At 45.2% G+C, this 13,191-nt stretch overlaps 2 protein-coding genes across 3 annotated transcripts; one reads left to right on the top strand and one right to left on the bottom strand.

Annotated features, from left to right (window-relative positions):
- The first annotated feature begins 276 nt into the window (after positions 1-276).
- Positions 277-690, top strand: LOC125365170. The gene has a single exon (XM_048365068.1). It carries the CDS (start codon positions 324-326, stop codon positions 684-686), a length of 363 nt encoding a protein of 120 aa, XP_048221025.1. The 5' UTR covers positions 277-323; the 3' UTR covers positions 687-690.
- A 4,499-nt stretch (positions 691-5,189) lies between these two features.
- Positions 5,190-13,145, bottom strand: Mis12 (MIS12 kinetochore complex component). 2 transcript variants are annotated; one of them, XM_048365066.1, is made up of 2 exons: positions 13,089-13,145; positions 5,190-6,242 (listed from the first exon to the last, which is right to left on the bottom strand). In XM_048365066.1, the coding sequence occupies exon 2, from the start codon at positions 6,209-6,211 to the stop codon at positions 5,591-5,593; it is 621 nt and encodes a 206-aa protein (XP_048221023.1). In that variant the 5' UTR covers positions 6,212-6,242; positions 13,089-13,145; the 3' UTR covers positions 5,190-5,590. The 2 variants fall into 2 exon arrangements, with proteins under 2 accessions (XP_048221023.1, XP_048221024.1); XM_048365067.1 differs by lacking the exon at positions 13,089-13,145 and adding an exon at positions 12,690-12,701.
- Positions 13,146-13,191: the final 46 nt, after the last annotated feature.

Below are 13,191 nucleotides of genomic sequence, written 5' to 3'. Positions count from 1 at the left end.
TGCGTTGACAACCTCCCCCGCATGCCAGTCTGGTTGCCGTGGAAACAAGCCTCGGTGCTACGCAAAGCCTTGGACCACAAAGCGGGGAGCAGGAGGAGGAGCTTGAAGACAAGCGCCTCGGCTGAGAGGCCAGGAGGACCCCGCAGAGCCCCTCCCCTGCCCCCCCTCATCCCATCAGCTCCGCCCCTGCCCCACCCCTCCGGGAGTACTAGAAATACAGCAGCCTGCCAGCTGCCGCCCACTGCGCTCTTCCCAGCCGGGACTTGGCCACGCAGATCCCCTGGTCCAGCTGACCTGTTGCCCGTGCTCGCCCGAGGCCAGCGATGCCCGCGGCTAATGGCTACTTTCTGCGGAGACCTCTGGACCTGGAGATGTACCCGGACTCCGATCCTGAATCTGAAGACCTGTTTGACAAGCCTCCCCGAGAACAGTTCCGGGCTGCCCGAGGGCCCAGGTCGTCGGCTGGGGGCAAGAAACCTGGTCGGCGCGGAGGGAGGGCACAGGGGGCCCGTGTCTGGCAGACCCTGAAAGTGATCCCGCGTGCCCCCCGAAAGGAGAAGGAGCCCCCACAGGAGGAGGGCTGCTATCTCGACCATTTCCCTCACCTCTCCATATTCATTTACGCAGCCCTTGCGTTCTCCATCACCTCTTGCATCTTCACCTACCTCCATTTACAGCTTTCCTAAGTAGCCAGGGAAGGACGGGTGGGCGCAGAGTGGGAGGGGGGTGGGTGGGCAGGGGGGCGGGAAGGGGAGAGAAAAGCTCAGTATTTTGTTTTGGAGCCGCACTGCATTGTTTCCGTGTTTGGGGTGCTTCATTTGTCTGTTGTCTGCTTTGTCTGTTTGATCAATAAGAAGGTAGCTGCGGGCAATGAAATGTTGGTGTTATTTATGCAGTCTGTGATGTCTAGCGTTCCCGAGTGCCACTGAACACCGTTTATTATTAGGGTGGTGCCTCTGTACCCTACGCTACGCGCGGTGCCACGCGCAGCCAGCCCAGCCAGCGTCTTGCCGGTGGGCAGCGCAGAGTCTAACCTTCTGTTCCCTAAAGGATGCGCCTGACTCGAGCCCTTGGCCCGGCAGAGGCCTTGTGGGGAGGGTCTGTGCCCTGTCCGAGGGGCCAGTGAGGCGACGTGGCCCCAGGATGAGTGGCCGGGCCTTGGAACTGGAACTGACGCAGTGAGAAATGAGCGTGCAGGGGCTGGCGGGCCGGGGTGCGCCGTGGGCACCCGGAGCGCGGGGCCAGCCAGGTGAGTGGCATTTATCTAGGGGTCAGGCGGCTCCCCCAGGGGTTTGCGATGACGCAGGTTGTATTTTTTTTTTTCCTACTGTAGATTGTTGTTGCTGCGGGAGGAGTGGAGAAAAGACCTGTAGCCGGAACTGTCCCACAGGAAAGCTACGCCCAGGACGCATTATGGACCACGTGGGACGCAGGCCAGCACACCGGGAGAGGGCAGGCAGTACTTGAGGACTCTTGAGAGACTTCATTCTGGTCCGGGAAGGCCCCCTAAAATGTTGAAAGCGCTGGGGGGAGGTGTTAGTAAAGCCCACTTCGCCATCGCTTCTTTACTCATCAGTGTCCCTGTAACAGTCTAATATCGCATATACTTTAAAGAAATGTCTGAAATTGTGGTAGCTCTGATTAAATAAATGTTTTGGCTGGCGCCTTTAGTCTGGTCTCCATTCATTTCAGATACTGGATCTTCTACTATCCCCGAGTACGATCTCATCACAGCATAGGGCTCATATCTCTAGGGGGATTATTTTTTAGCCCTTCAATGACAACTCAGGATAATATCCCTCACATTGTTCTGTCACCTAATCCCAATTGTAGATTCTTCCCCAAACCAAGGTTCCCAGCTCTAATTATTTCCCCACAATATCCTGACAGTTCTACTTAACCCAGGTCAAATTCAAATATACCATACCATTATTAGATCCTATTGCCTCTACGATCTTAATATTGCAATGCTCCATTATTCCAAAAACCAAGTCCCAGGTTGGGGGGTAGCCCATTTGCCTAAGGTGTATTAATGTCTAGCTCTATTTGACCCTCTTATTCCACAATTGCAGCTCCCTAAATACTTGGACTACTGTCTTCCCAATGTTCCACTCCAGCCTTCCTTAACACTCACCCCATCACTGCCATCCTCAAATTAAACTGACCCCAGTTCCAAGATTAACCCACTTCCCTTCCCATACCCCAAAATTCTCATTGATCCATTTTTTTTTCCTTTACCTGCTCATGCTCCTTAAGATTTCTGGTTCCAGGAAGCTATGATGTTTGACCTTTTAACATCACCATGTGGGGCTGGAATATGGCCTAAGTGGCAAGAGTGCTTGCCTTATATACATGAAGCCCTGGATTCAATTCCCCAGCACCACACACAGAAAAGGCTGAAAGTGGCGCTGTGGCTCAAGAGGTAGAGTGCTAGGCTTGAGAAAAAAGAAACCAGGGACAGTGCTCAGGCCATGAGTCCAAGACCCAGGACTGGCCAAAAAAAAACAAAAAACAAAAACATCACCATGTGTCTTAAATGGCCAATTTACCTCTTATGTAGTTGAAATTATCCCAACCTAGGTGATTACACACGTTGACTGCCCACCTGTTTGATGGGAATGGTGTCCAAATACTGTTCTCCACTGTACTCCAATTTTTAGGCTTCCAGCAGTCTTCTCCAGAATATCAAGGCTTTCCACCCATTAAAGGACAGCCTTTTTTTTTTATCCTTTTTTTTCTTTGTCTTTGTGCCATGTTGCTTATAAATCAAATTCTACAGAGCTGGGAATGCAGCTAAGTATGGCAAATAATTGGCATGCACAACCCCTAGCACTCACCCCACCCCATCCCCACACAATTTAAAAACTTTTTTTTAAATTTTACTGGCCTGGATTAAGATAAAATGTCAACCTTGGGCTGGGGATATTGCCTAGTGGCAAGAGAGCTTGCCTCGTATACATGAGGCCCTGGGTTCGATTCCCCAGCTCCACATATACAGAAAACGGCCAGAAGTGGCGCTGTGGCTCAAGTGGCAGAGTGCTAGCCTTGAGCAAAAGGAAGCCAGGGACAGAGCTCAGGCCCCGAGTCCAAGGCCCAGAACTAGCCAATAAAAAAGTCAACCTTTGGCCAAAAGGCAAAGAAGATACATTACAGGGTAAACTCATGAAAACAGCACCTAACAGGGAAGATACGTTTTATCCAAGGAAAACTCAAATACCCCCAGAAGCGCAGACATCCCCTTTCAGTAGATGGAGAGACAATTGTTTGGAACAAGTGTGTTACTGCTGGGAGACAGTGAATTAATCTAAAATAAGGTATTAGCAGGGTCACACCTACTGCGGAAGTTCGGAGAATGTTATTCTTTCATCTTTTTCGACTGTTGGCATTCCTGACTTACGGCTGCACTACCCCACTCTGCCACAATGCCTCCAACCCTTTTCTTGTTGTTGGGTCAGGGGGCTTGAATTCAGGGCCTGGGTGCTGTCCCTGAGCTTTTTTACTCAAGGCTAGCACTATACCACTTTGATCCACAACTCCACTAGTTTTCGGGTGGTTAATTGGAAATAAGTCTCACAGACTCTCCTACCTGGGCTGGCTCTGAACCAACAGCCTTCTGAGTAGTTAGGATTATAGACGTGAGCTACCAGTGTGCCCAGCATGCCTCCAACCCTTTTGTCTCAATCTTCCCGGTTTTCTCTTACAAGGACATTTATCACTGGATTTAGAGCACATACAAAAATCAAGATGATCTAATCTCTAGTCCCTGACTCTATGCCTGCAAAGCCCTTTTCTCTAAGTAAGCTCAGATTCAACAGCTCCCAAGAATTAGGACCTGGACATATCTTTTAAGGGATCACCATCCAACCAACTGTATTTAGATTTGAAATAAGCTACAGACAAGAAAGTTTTCATTTGAGTAAAAAGTCACGAGTGGGGCTGGGAATGTGGCTTAGCAGTAGAGTGCTTGCCTAGCATGCATGAAGCCCTGGGTTTGATTCCTTAGCACCACATACACAGAAAAAGCAAGAAGTGGCGCTGTGGCTCAAGTGGTAGAGTGCTAGCCTTGAGCAAAAGGAAGACAGGGACAGTGCTCAGCCCCAGAACTGGCAAAAAAAAAAAAAAAGTCATATTGAGGAAAGAAACATCCCATGATAGACAATAGAAAACTCAAGTTTTAAAAGCATGTGTGGGGCTGGGAACATGGCCTAGTGGTAGAGTGCTTGCCTCACATACATGAAGCCCTGGTTCAATTCCTCAGCACCACATATGTATAGAAAAAGCTGGAAGTGGCACTGTGGCTCAAATGGTAGAGTGCTATCCTTGAGCAAAAAAGAAGCTAGGGACAGTGCTCAGGTCCTGAGTTCAAGCCCCAGGACTGACAAAAACAATAATAACAAAAACAAACCTGTGTGTGTGTGTGTGTGTGTGTGTGTGTGTGTGTGTGTGTGTGTGTATGGAATTACAAAGGGGATTCCTTGACAATAAACAGGCTATCTGGACTGTGAATATGGCCTAGTGGTAAAGCACTCAACTCGTATGCATGAAGCCCTGGATTTGATTCCTCAGTACCACATACATAGAAAAAAAGCTGGAAGTGGCACTATGGCTCAAGTAGTAGAGTGCTAGCCTTGAGCAAAAAGCCAGGGAAAATGCTCAGGCCTTGAGTTCAAGCCCCAGGACTGGCAAAAAAGAAAACAAACAAACAGGCTATCTAAAACCAGTAATATTTAATCACTAATATTAATACTCTTACTTGTTAATATTAATACTCTTAACTCCTTATACACACACAGAAAAAAACTCTTAAACCCTGTTCTTTCAGATGGCAGAGGGCAAGTGATAACTTAAGAGACCTCACTGCCATTCCTCCTCTTCCTTGGGTGACCTGATGGTACTAAACATTTTGATGCTTATGAATGCGATTAAGTAAACATTAGGTACAAGGCAGATTCTAACTAACTAAAGCATTAAAAATTATTGGCATCAACCTGAGTTAGTACATATACATTTCATAACTAGAGTATGCCAGAGGCGGCTTTTCCTCTTCCAGTAGGCTATTTCTTTATTGTCCCAGGTCTTCTGCTAGATTCCAATGTAGTCAAAGCCTTGTCCATGGGAAGTATTCTGGAAACAAAGCAAACTTCTCTATCAAAGTTGTCTTTTTTTTTTTTTTTTTTTTTGCCATCTCCTTCTTCCAAAAAATTACCAACTTCCTCATGTAAGGAAAGTTATAGCCAACAAGCTTTCTGTGTTGGCAGGTCCATAGAGCAATGTGTGGTTAATACAGAGCCACTGGCTTTAACCCTTTTCTCATCTCTTCTCATAAAAGAATAACCCACAGGACCAATATCATATATAACTGGAAATAAGACACACCTTTACAAAAACTTTGGTTGTTTCAACTTTCATCATGTCTCCAGATAAGCTAGTATGGAAATCAAGAATCCCATCCCACCTATTAGAGGCCTCACATGAACAAATTCCTCTGAGACTGGTTCCAAGCCATACACAGATGTTGCAGTGGAATGGATCAAAAGAGATGTGCAACAAATAATAAAAAGCAAACAAATCTAATCTTATCATTGAGGAATTAAGATGTTTTCAGTTTTTTGTTTTCCTTTTCCACATTGTCTCTAATGCTCTTGAGTTTTCTGGAGTTTTGGACCAGGGATACCAAACTCTCCCTAAAATCACTAGTCCCATGATCTCTGCTAACATTTTCAAGCTCATCAAACAAAGACAAAGTCTGTTTGAGTTTGGCCTGGACAATTTTTTGCTCTTCTAATTCAGTAAGAAGGGCCTGCTTCGTACATAATTCAGTCTTATACTTGTCTTGTAACTCTTCAATTTCTTTTTGGAGAAGCTGAAACTCTTCCTCACTGTAAGGATTTGTCTCCTGACATTTATCTTCAGGAAGCAAGATGTTTGGAGGAATATGCAAAATCCACTGCAAAAACAGGTGTTCCATTTTGCTGAAAAGGTTATCAAAACGTCCTTTCATGAAGCAAAGAAACTTCTCTGTGCATTTACGAATTTGGACTGAGCTCAGCTCACAGTCTGGGATGCCTTCCAGCTTCTTCAGAATAACCTGTTCAACAGCCTGCATCACTTCAAATAGGTAGTCTTGAAACGCAATGTAGATCCTCAACAGGCAAGTCTGTGGTGTGAAGCCGAAGAATTGGGCCTCATAGGTCATTGGATCCACAGACATTTTGGTTTGCTATTCTTAGTTGCAAAAAAATCTGCAATGGTAGAAAGAAAAGAAATTAATGTGAATTAAAAAAAAAAACCATCAGGGTTGGGAATGTGGCTTAGTGGTAGAGTGCTTGCCTAGCATGCATGAAGCCCTGGGTTCAATTCCTCAGTACCACATAAACAGAAAAAGCCGGAAGTGGCACTGTGGCTCAAGTGGTAGAGTGCTAGCCTTGAGCAAAAGCAGCTCAGGGACAGGGCCCAGGCCCTGAGTTCAAATCCCAGAACTGACAAGCAAGCAAGCAAACAAATAAAAATCAGCCAGACACAGGTGGCTCATGCCGGTAATTCTCACAACTTGGGAGGCTAAGATTGTTGGATCAGAGTTTGAGGCCAGCCTGGGAAGAAAAAAAGTTCTTGAGATTCGTCTTCCAGGAAGAGCTGGAGTTGGTACATGCCTCTCATTTGAGCTACAAGGAAGCCCAGCATGGGTGGATCCTGGGCACCTAACCAGGCAGGAAGTAAGACCCTACCTATCTAAAAAATTAAAAGCAAAAACTCTGGGCTGGAGGCATGGCTCAACCATAAGGGACCTGTCTAGCAAGGGTGAGGATGCAAACTTCAAGTCTCAGTACTGGGGGGAAAAATCAAGAGGTTCTAGGCAAGGTAGTACACTACTATAATCTCAACACATAGGAGGCAGAGGAAGGAAGATTGCCAGTTTGAGGCCAAGTGAGCCCCTAGGGAGATCCTGTCTCAAAAATTAATGATACTAATCATTATCAACAGTAACAGCAAAGAAACAAATCATATCACAAACTGCAAGAAAAATAAGATGCTTCTTCCAGGCTTAATTGTCACTGAAAGCTATAAACCTTTGCCTCTCTGGGGACTTAACCTATATCCTTCTCCATCTTTTCACTGTCCATTTTTCCTCACTTTTCATTTATTTATTTTCAATTTTTTTCCCTGTTGGTATTGGAGTCTGGGCACTGTCCTTGAGCTCTTTTGCATAAGGCTAATGCTCTACCACTTGAGCCAAAACTCTACTTCCGGCTTTTTGTGGATAAAAAAAGATATGATTCTCATGGGCTTTTCCTGTCCTGTGTTGTTCTGAACCTTGATCATCAGATCTCAGCCTTCTGAGTAGCAGGTGTGAGCCACCAGCACCTAGCTTATTTTCAATTTTTAATTGGCATATTATATCATACATAGGGCTTTCCATCCACATATATAATATAGTTGGCTCACACTCCTCTATAGGTTTTTTATCCCTCATTTCGCATGCATCAAACTTAGGCACATAGTTCAATCTTGTGAACTTTGAAACTTACAGATGACAGTCAGAGCCTACAGACTCTCAGTTTTTTGGGCTTTAATGACCAACTTCATGTAGCTCTTGATACAATCTCCTTCACAATTTTTCCAACTGTCATTCACATATACTGTCCCTTCATTTACTGATCCTCTCTTGCTCATAGTCTCTCCCATTTCTTTATTTTTTATTTTTTGCCGGTCCTGGGGTTTGAACTCAGGGCCTGCGCACTGTCCCTGAGCATCCTTTTTTTTTTTCTTTACTATTTTGTATTGTATTTTTTTTATTATAAAGGTGATGTACAGAGAGGTTACAGTTACAGAAGTCACGTAATTAGTATATTTCTTTTTGGACAATGTCACCCCTTTCTTAGCTCTCTTCCAGTTTTTTTCCCTCCCATTCCCACCCACAAATTGTATAGTTCATTTTCAACATAGTGGGCTGGGAATATGGCCTAGTGGCAAGAGTGCTTGCCTCGTATACATGAAGCCCTGGGTTCAATTCCCCAGCACCACATATATAGAAAACAGCCAAAAGTGGCGCTGTGGCTCAAGTGGCAGAGTGCTAGCCTTGAGCAAAAAGATGCCAGGGACATTGCTCAGGCCCTGAGTTCAAGGCCCAGGACTGGCAACACAAAATAAAACAAACAAACATAGTTTCTAGTGAATACCACTGCTACATTTGTTCCTTTGTCCCTCCATTTCTGTGCCCCACCTGACCCTTCCAAAGACAAATAAACAAGAAAAGGAAATAACAAACAAAAAGAAAAGGAAAAAATAACAACAAAGAAAAAGCCCTTCCTGGAGTTCATGTCCATAAATATTTTACATGATCAGAGGCACATACGCACTGTGCCTTAGTGTTCCTCCCTTAAGAGAAAAAAAAACAAAAAACACCTCTTGTTTCCATTTCCTGGAATTCATTTCAATAAATATTATTTTATATGATCAGAAGCACAGAGGCATTGTGCCTTTGTGTTCCTCTCCTAAGAGTATACTCCTTTGTTTGTGTTTTTGGTTTTTTTTTGGCCAGGGCACTGTCCCTGGCTTCCTTTTGCTCAAGGCTGGCTTCCTTTTGCTCAAGGCTAGCACTCTGCCACTTGAGCCACAGCGCCACTTCTGGCCATTTTCTGTATATGTGGTGCTGGGGAATCGAACCCAGGGCCTCATGTATACGAGGCAAGCACTCTTGCCACTAGGCCATATCCCCAGCCTCGAGTACACTCCTTTGGTCTCACTGTGTATGAATGCCTAGAGTCTTCTATCATTTATCATGTCCCAGTGTATTTTATTTCTTTTTTTGTCACTGCAGAGGGTTGAACTCAGGGCCTGTGCAGTGTCCCTGAGCTTCTTTTTGCTGAGCATCCTTTTTTGCTCAAGGCTAGCACTCTGCCACTTGAGCCACAGCACCACTTTTATCACTTTATAGATACACCATTATAAATGTTCTCAATTCCCTCGTCATTCAACCTAGCCATCTGGGTGAAAAAATAACTGAAATTTGAAGACCAGCAACACTTTTGTCTGATTTATAGTCAAGACATTTTTCCCCAAAGGCCTGGGAGTTATTCCATTCAAACGTAAACATCTAGGAAAGCATCACTTCATCTCCTGGTCACTGTGGGAACTTACCGTAGACATCTTCATATTAGCTGTACCCATATGCTAGTTATTTCCAGAAGTAAGTTTTATTAATTACTCCTTCAGATTGCCGTTTAAGCTAATACAAACTCCCAACTTCAACTCCCAGGCAAATTTAGGATGGACTTCATGGAAGAATGTGCAGCAAATAATATGGTCAAATTTTATGGGAAAATAGGATGCCACCATCCTGAAATTTTATGTAATGGTTTAAAATAATGGTTTTTAAGTGTGGGTATACAAATAGGGTGGAAGTTGTTTTTGTCACATCATTCACTGATGATCTACAATCCTCAATCCTCCCAAGTAACTGGGAAAATAGGCATGATGCTCCTCTGTGCCCAGTTCCCTTAAGCTAGTATGCTCCCTTAAGCTAGTATTTTTAATATCTGCTTTTCGATTTATTTTTAGGTCAATGTTGTGTGTGTGTGTGTACACACATTACACATATATTTCAAAATATAATAGGCTTGTTTGTGTGCCTATCCTGGGGCTTGAACACAGACTGTCCCTGAGCTTTTGTGATCAAGGCTAGTACTCTATCACCTGAGCCACAGCTCCACTTCTGGCTTTTTGGGGTTACTGGAGTTAAGGAATCTCATGAATATTCCTGTTTGGGTTGGCTCTGAACTGCAATCCTCATAACTCAGTTTAGGATTATAGGTGTGAACCACTGGTTCACAGGTAACCACTGGATACCCAGCTGCAAGAGGTTTTAATGTGTATGTTAACATTCATGTGTGTATGTGTGTGCACCACTATTGGGCTTAAATTCAGGGCATGGAGCACTTGCTTTGTTTTTTGCTCAGGGCTGGGCTTCTCCCACTTGAGACATACCTCCCCTCCTGCTTGCCAATGTTTTTAGGTTTGTGATCACTTCATGTTATTTTACTCAAGTTTACATGATTGGCTCTGACTGGAGTTTTTCATTATCACATGCATACACTACACTTAATGACTTCATTCTCGTGACAAACATCTTGTTTGCTTTCACTAACTGGAAATGGAAACCAGAGCATCATGCACCAGAAGTAAGTGCTCTACAACTGAGCTACGTGCGTTCTCAGCCTTGCTTCCAGTAGTTGCTAACAGAAAACTCCTAAAGAACATTTTTCTATGTGTCTTAAGGACTCACCAATTATTCTCACAGACAAGTAACTTCTGGTCTATACAGTTCAAACAATTTCACTAGTATTGGCATAATGTTCTTAAAACGTTCATTTTCACTTGCAGTAGGTAAAAATTTGTTTCTTATATCTTTGCCTACACTTGATACTACCAACAACCTACAAACTGTTGCCAATTTGGTAGGTGTAAAACTGTTTTTGTTTGTTGTCTTCTCCTGGGGTGGTTTCAACTCCAGGGACTCACTTAATGTAGTTAAGTGATGAACTAATGATTAAACTGTTACTTTTTAAAATCCCCAATGCCAGGTGGTAGTACCCTGGTGCTAGCGGCTCATGCCTGTAATCCAAACTACTCAAGAGGTTAAGACCTTAGGACTGAGGTCCAAAGCCAGCACAGGCAGGAAACCCCACCAGACTCATCTCCAATGAGCCACCAAAAAGCCAAAGTAGAGATGTGGTTCAAGTGGTAGAGCACTAGCCAGGAGTGAAAAGCTAAGGAACAATGCTCAGGCTCTGAGTTCAAGCCCCAGTACTAGCACAAGAAATATTTAAAATAAAATTATCTAGCCTCACACACTGGCTGGACACCTAGACCTTTCCCTGCCTAATATTATTCTTATTTTTTGGCCAGTCCTGGGCCTTGGACTCAGTGCCTGAACACTGTCCCTGGCTTCTTTTTGCTCAAGGTTAGCAGCACTCTGCCACTTGAGCCACAGTGCCGCTTCTGGCCATTTTCTATATATGTGGTGCTGGAGAATCGAACCCAGGGCTTCATGTGTACGAGGCAAGCACTCTTGCCACTAGGCCATATTCCCAGCCCTCCCTGCCTAATATTTAAAATGAATGACTTTACTATTCTAGAATGCTAGGATATTTCCATTATTCAGATAGGTTGGTGGTTCATTATAAACTCCCAGAAGACAAAATGACTTTAGTGATGTACCAAAAAATGTGTCCCCTACATTTCTCTAGACTTCTTGCTTCAAAATTTCCACTAATCCTGCATTGTGGTGATAACCTGGCACCTAAATGGAAAAGTTCATCTTAAACAAAACTTCAAATTCCCTCCCCAAACCCAGTCTTGCCTGCAGGGAACTCTGGAGTGGAGCTGTGAGACCTGGAAAGGGTTAAGAGGTTGGAGGGCCATCTCAACAGCACTCAGAAGGCAGAGAGCTGGGCCCTGGAAAGATCACTCTAGGCAAGACAGAAGTATGGGATCAAACAGTCTAGGCAAGACAGAGGTTCAAATTTCTACCCTAAATGTAAGCTGCTTGGGCACCAAAAACCAGAAATCCTGAGGATAAAATGAAAGTATATTAATGTTGGAGTGCTTATTGCTTTTCTCCACTTCCTAAGGAAGTCAATTAACACTTGTATACAAACTATATCTCATGTTAATGGTTGCAACTTCATAAACAGATTGATACCCTAGTCTGTGAATGTACCTGCAGTCACCTCTGCTGTACTCAACTAAATGCTGTACTGAACAAATAAAATGGCTTGTTAATGGGATCTTGGGATTCAGAAGCTGGCAGTGAGCTCTAGATCCTCTGGTGCCCCCTTTTCCTATCCTCTCTCTCCTTTCTGAATTCTTCTGCCTGGTATCCTGATGCATGCTGTCCCTGGTCTTGGTTAGCCACACTTGCCTTTCTTCCTGATGAGACACTGTCAATGTTTTGTTGTATGTTACTCATTCATCCCCTTTTATTTCTTTCTTCCTTTTAAGTCAGGGTCTCCTGTAATTTGCCCAGGCTGACCTACAACCTTAGATTCAAAGTCTTCATTACAACCTCCCAGACTAGATGGGGTCAAGGCCCCATTGCTTCCAATTTTATCCTTTATTTTAAAAACCACTTCCCAGCGGTTTACCTGGTTTCTTCACATATTAGCAGACCTTTTACATATAAACTGGACAGCCATTCTCTTGTTCCATAATTTTTTCCCTTCTTCCTGTCTTTTACTTGGTGATGCTTTTGGGGCTTGAAATCAAGGACTGGGCGCTGTCCCTGAGCTTTTTGGCTAGGGTTACAGGTATGCGCCACTGGCTCCGGGCACTGTTCCATAATTCTTCAGTCCCTTTTTATAACCTACCGAATATTATCTTATGTTCTTAAGCTCTCTTGCCATTATCAGGCTGGTATAGTCCAACCAAACCGAGCTGATTTTCTTTCTTTGGTGTGTCTGTGTGGAGGGGATGTTCCTGGGGCTGGAACTCAGGGACTAGGTGCTGTCCCTTGGCTTTTTGTGCTCCATCACTTGAGCCACAGATCTGGCTCCAGCTTTCTAGTTACTTGGAGTTTCACAGACTTCCCATCCTGGGCTGGCTTTGAACCGTGAACCGTAAACCTCAGCTCTCCGCCTCCTGAGTAGTTGGGATTTCAGGCATGAGCGCTGACCTGAGGTACGTTTTCTTACCTCAGGTGGGCGACCCACGGGCCAACACCCAACACCTGCCAGCCCTCCCACTCCCGCCTTCTAATTTGATGTGCTCCTTCTTGCGTAGCAGATCCTTTGCGACAGAAGAACTACCGCGAGAAGGACCCAACGCAGGAGGGGCCCAGGCACCCAAGACATCCTTAGTTGCCTCAGGAGCTCTCGACCCCAGAGGATCGAGCTCGGACCCCGAAGAACAGGAGCTGCTTCCGGTAGCGTCGAGCTCCCATCGGCCCCTGCGGCCCTGCGGCATGCCGGGATCCCCGGTGTCCGTCCCCGGCCAGCGCGCCAGACCACTCTAATAGGGCCGCTGCTACCGGCTGTGAGGCCAGGTCAGGTCTTGCCACTCCTGAAAGAAAACGCAGTCCCTGCGGCACTTACCGGCTCGGGTGGTGATGAAACCGCCACAGGGCACCACACCGAACTCGCGCCGCCTCCCTCCAACTACTACGCGCCGTGAAAGGTGGGAGGCTGGTGGCGGCGC

The sequence above is a fragment of the Perognathus longimembris genome, chromosome 17 (genome assembly GCF_023159225.1).
Source record: "Perognathus longimembris pacificus isolate PPM17 chromosome 17, ASM2315922v1, whole genome shotgun sequence".
NCBI lineage: Eukaryota > Metazoa > Chordata > Mammalia > Rodentia > Heteromyidae > Perognathus > Perognathus longimembris.
Note: the sequence above shows the minus strand (reverse complement) of the source record. Positions and strands in the feature narration are given on the sequence as shown.

Excerpts from the sequence above, each read along its gene's own strand:
- Mis12 (XM_048365066.1), bottom strand. The coding sequence starts at position 6,211 with ATGTCTGTGGATCCAATGACCTATGAGGCCCAATTCTTCGGCTTCACA.
- LOC125365170 (XM_048365068.1), top strand. The coding sequence starts at position 324 with ATGCCCGCGGCTAATGGCTACTTTCTGCGGAGACCTCTGGACCTGGAG.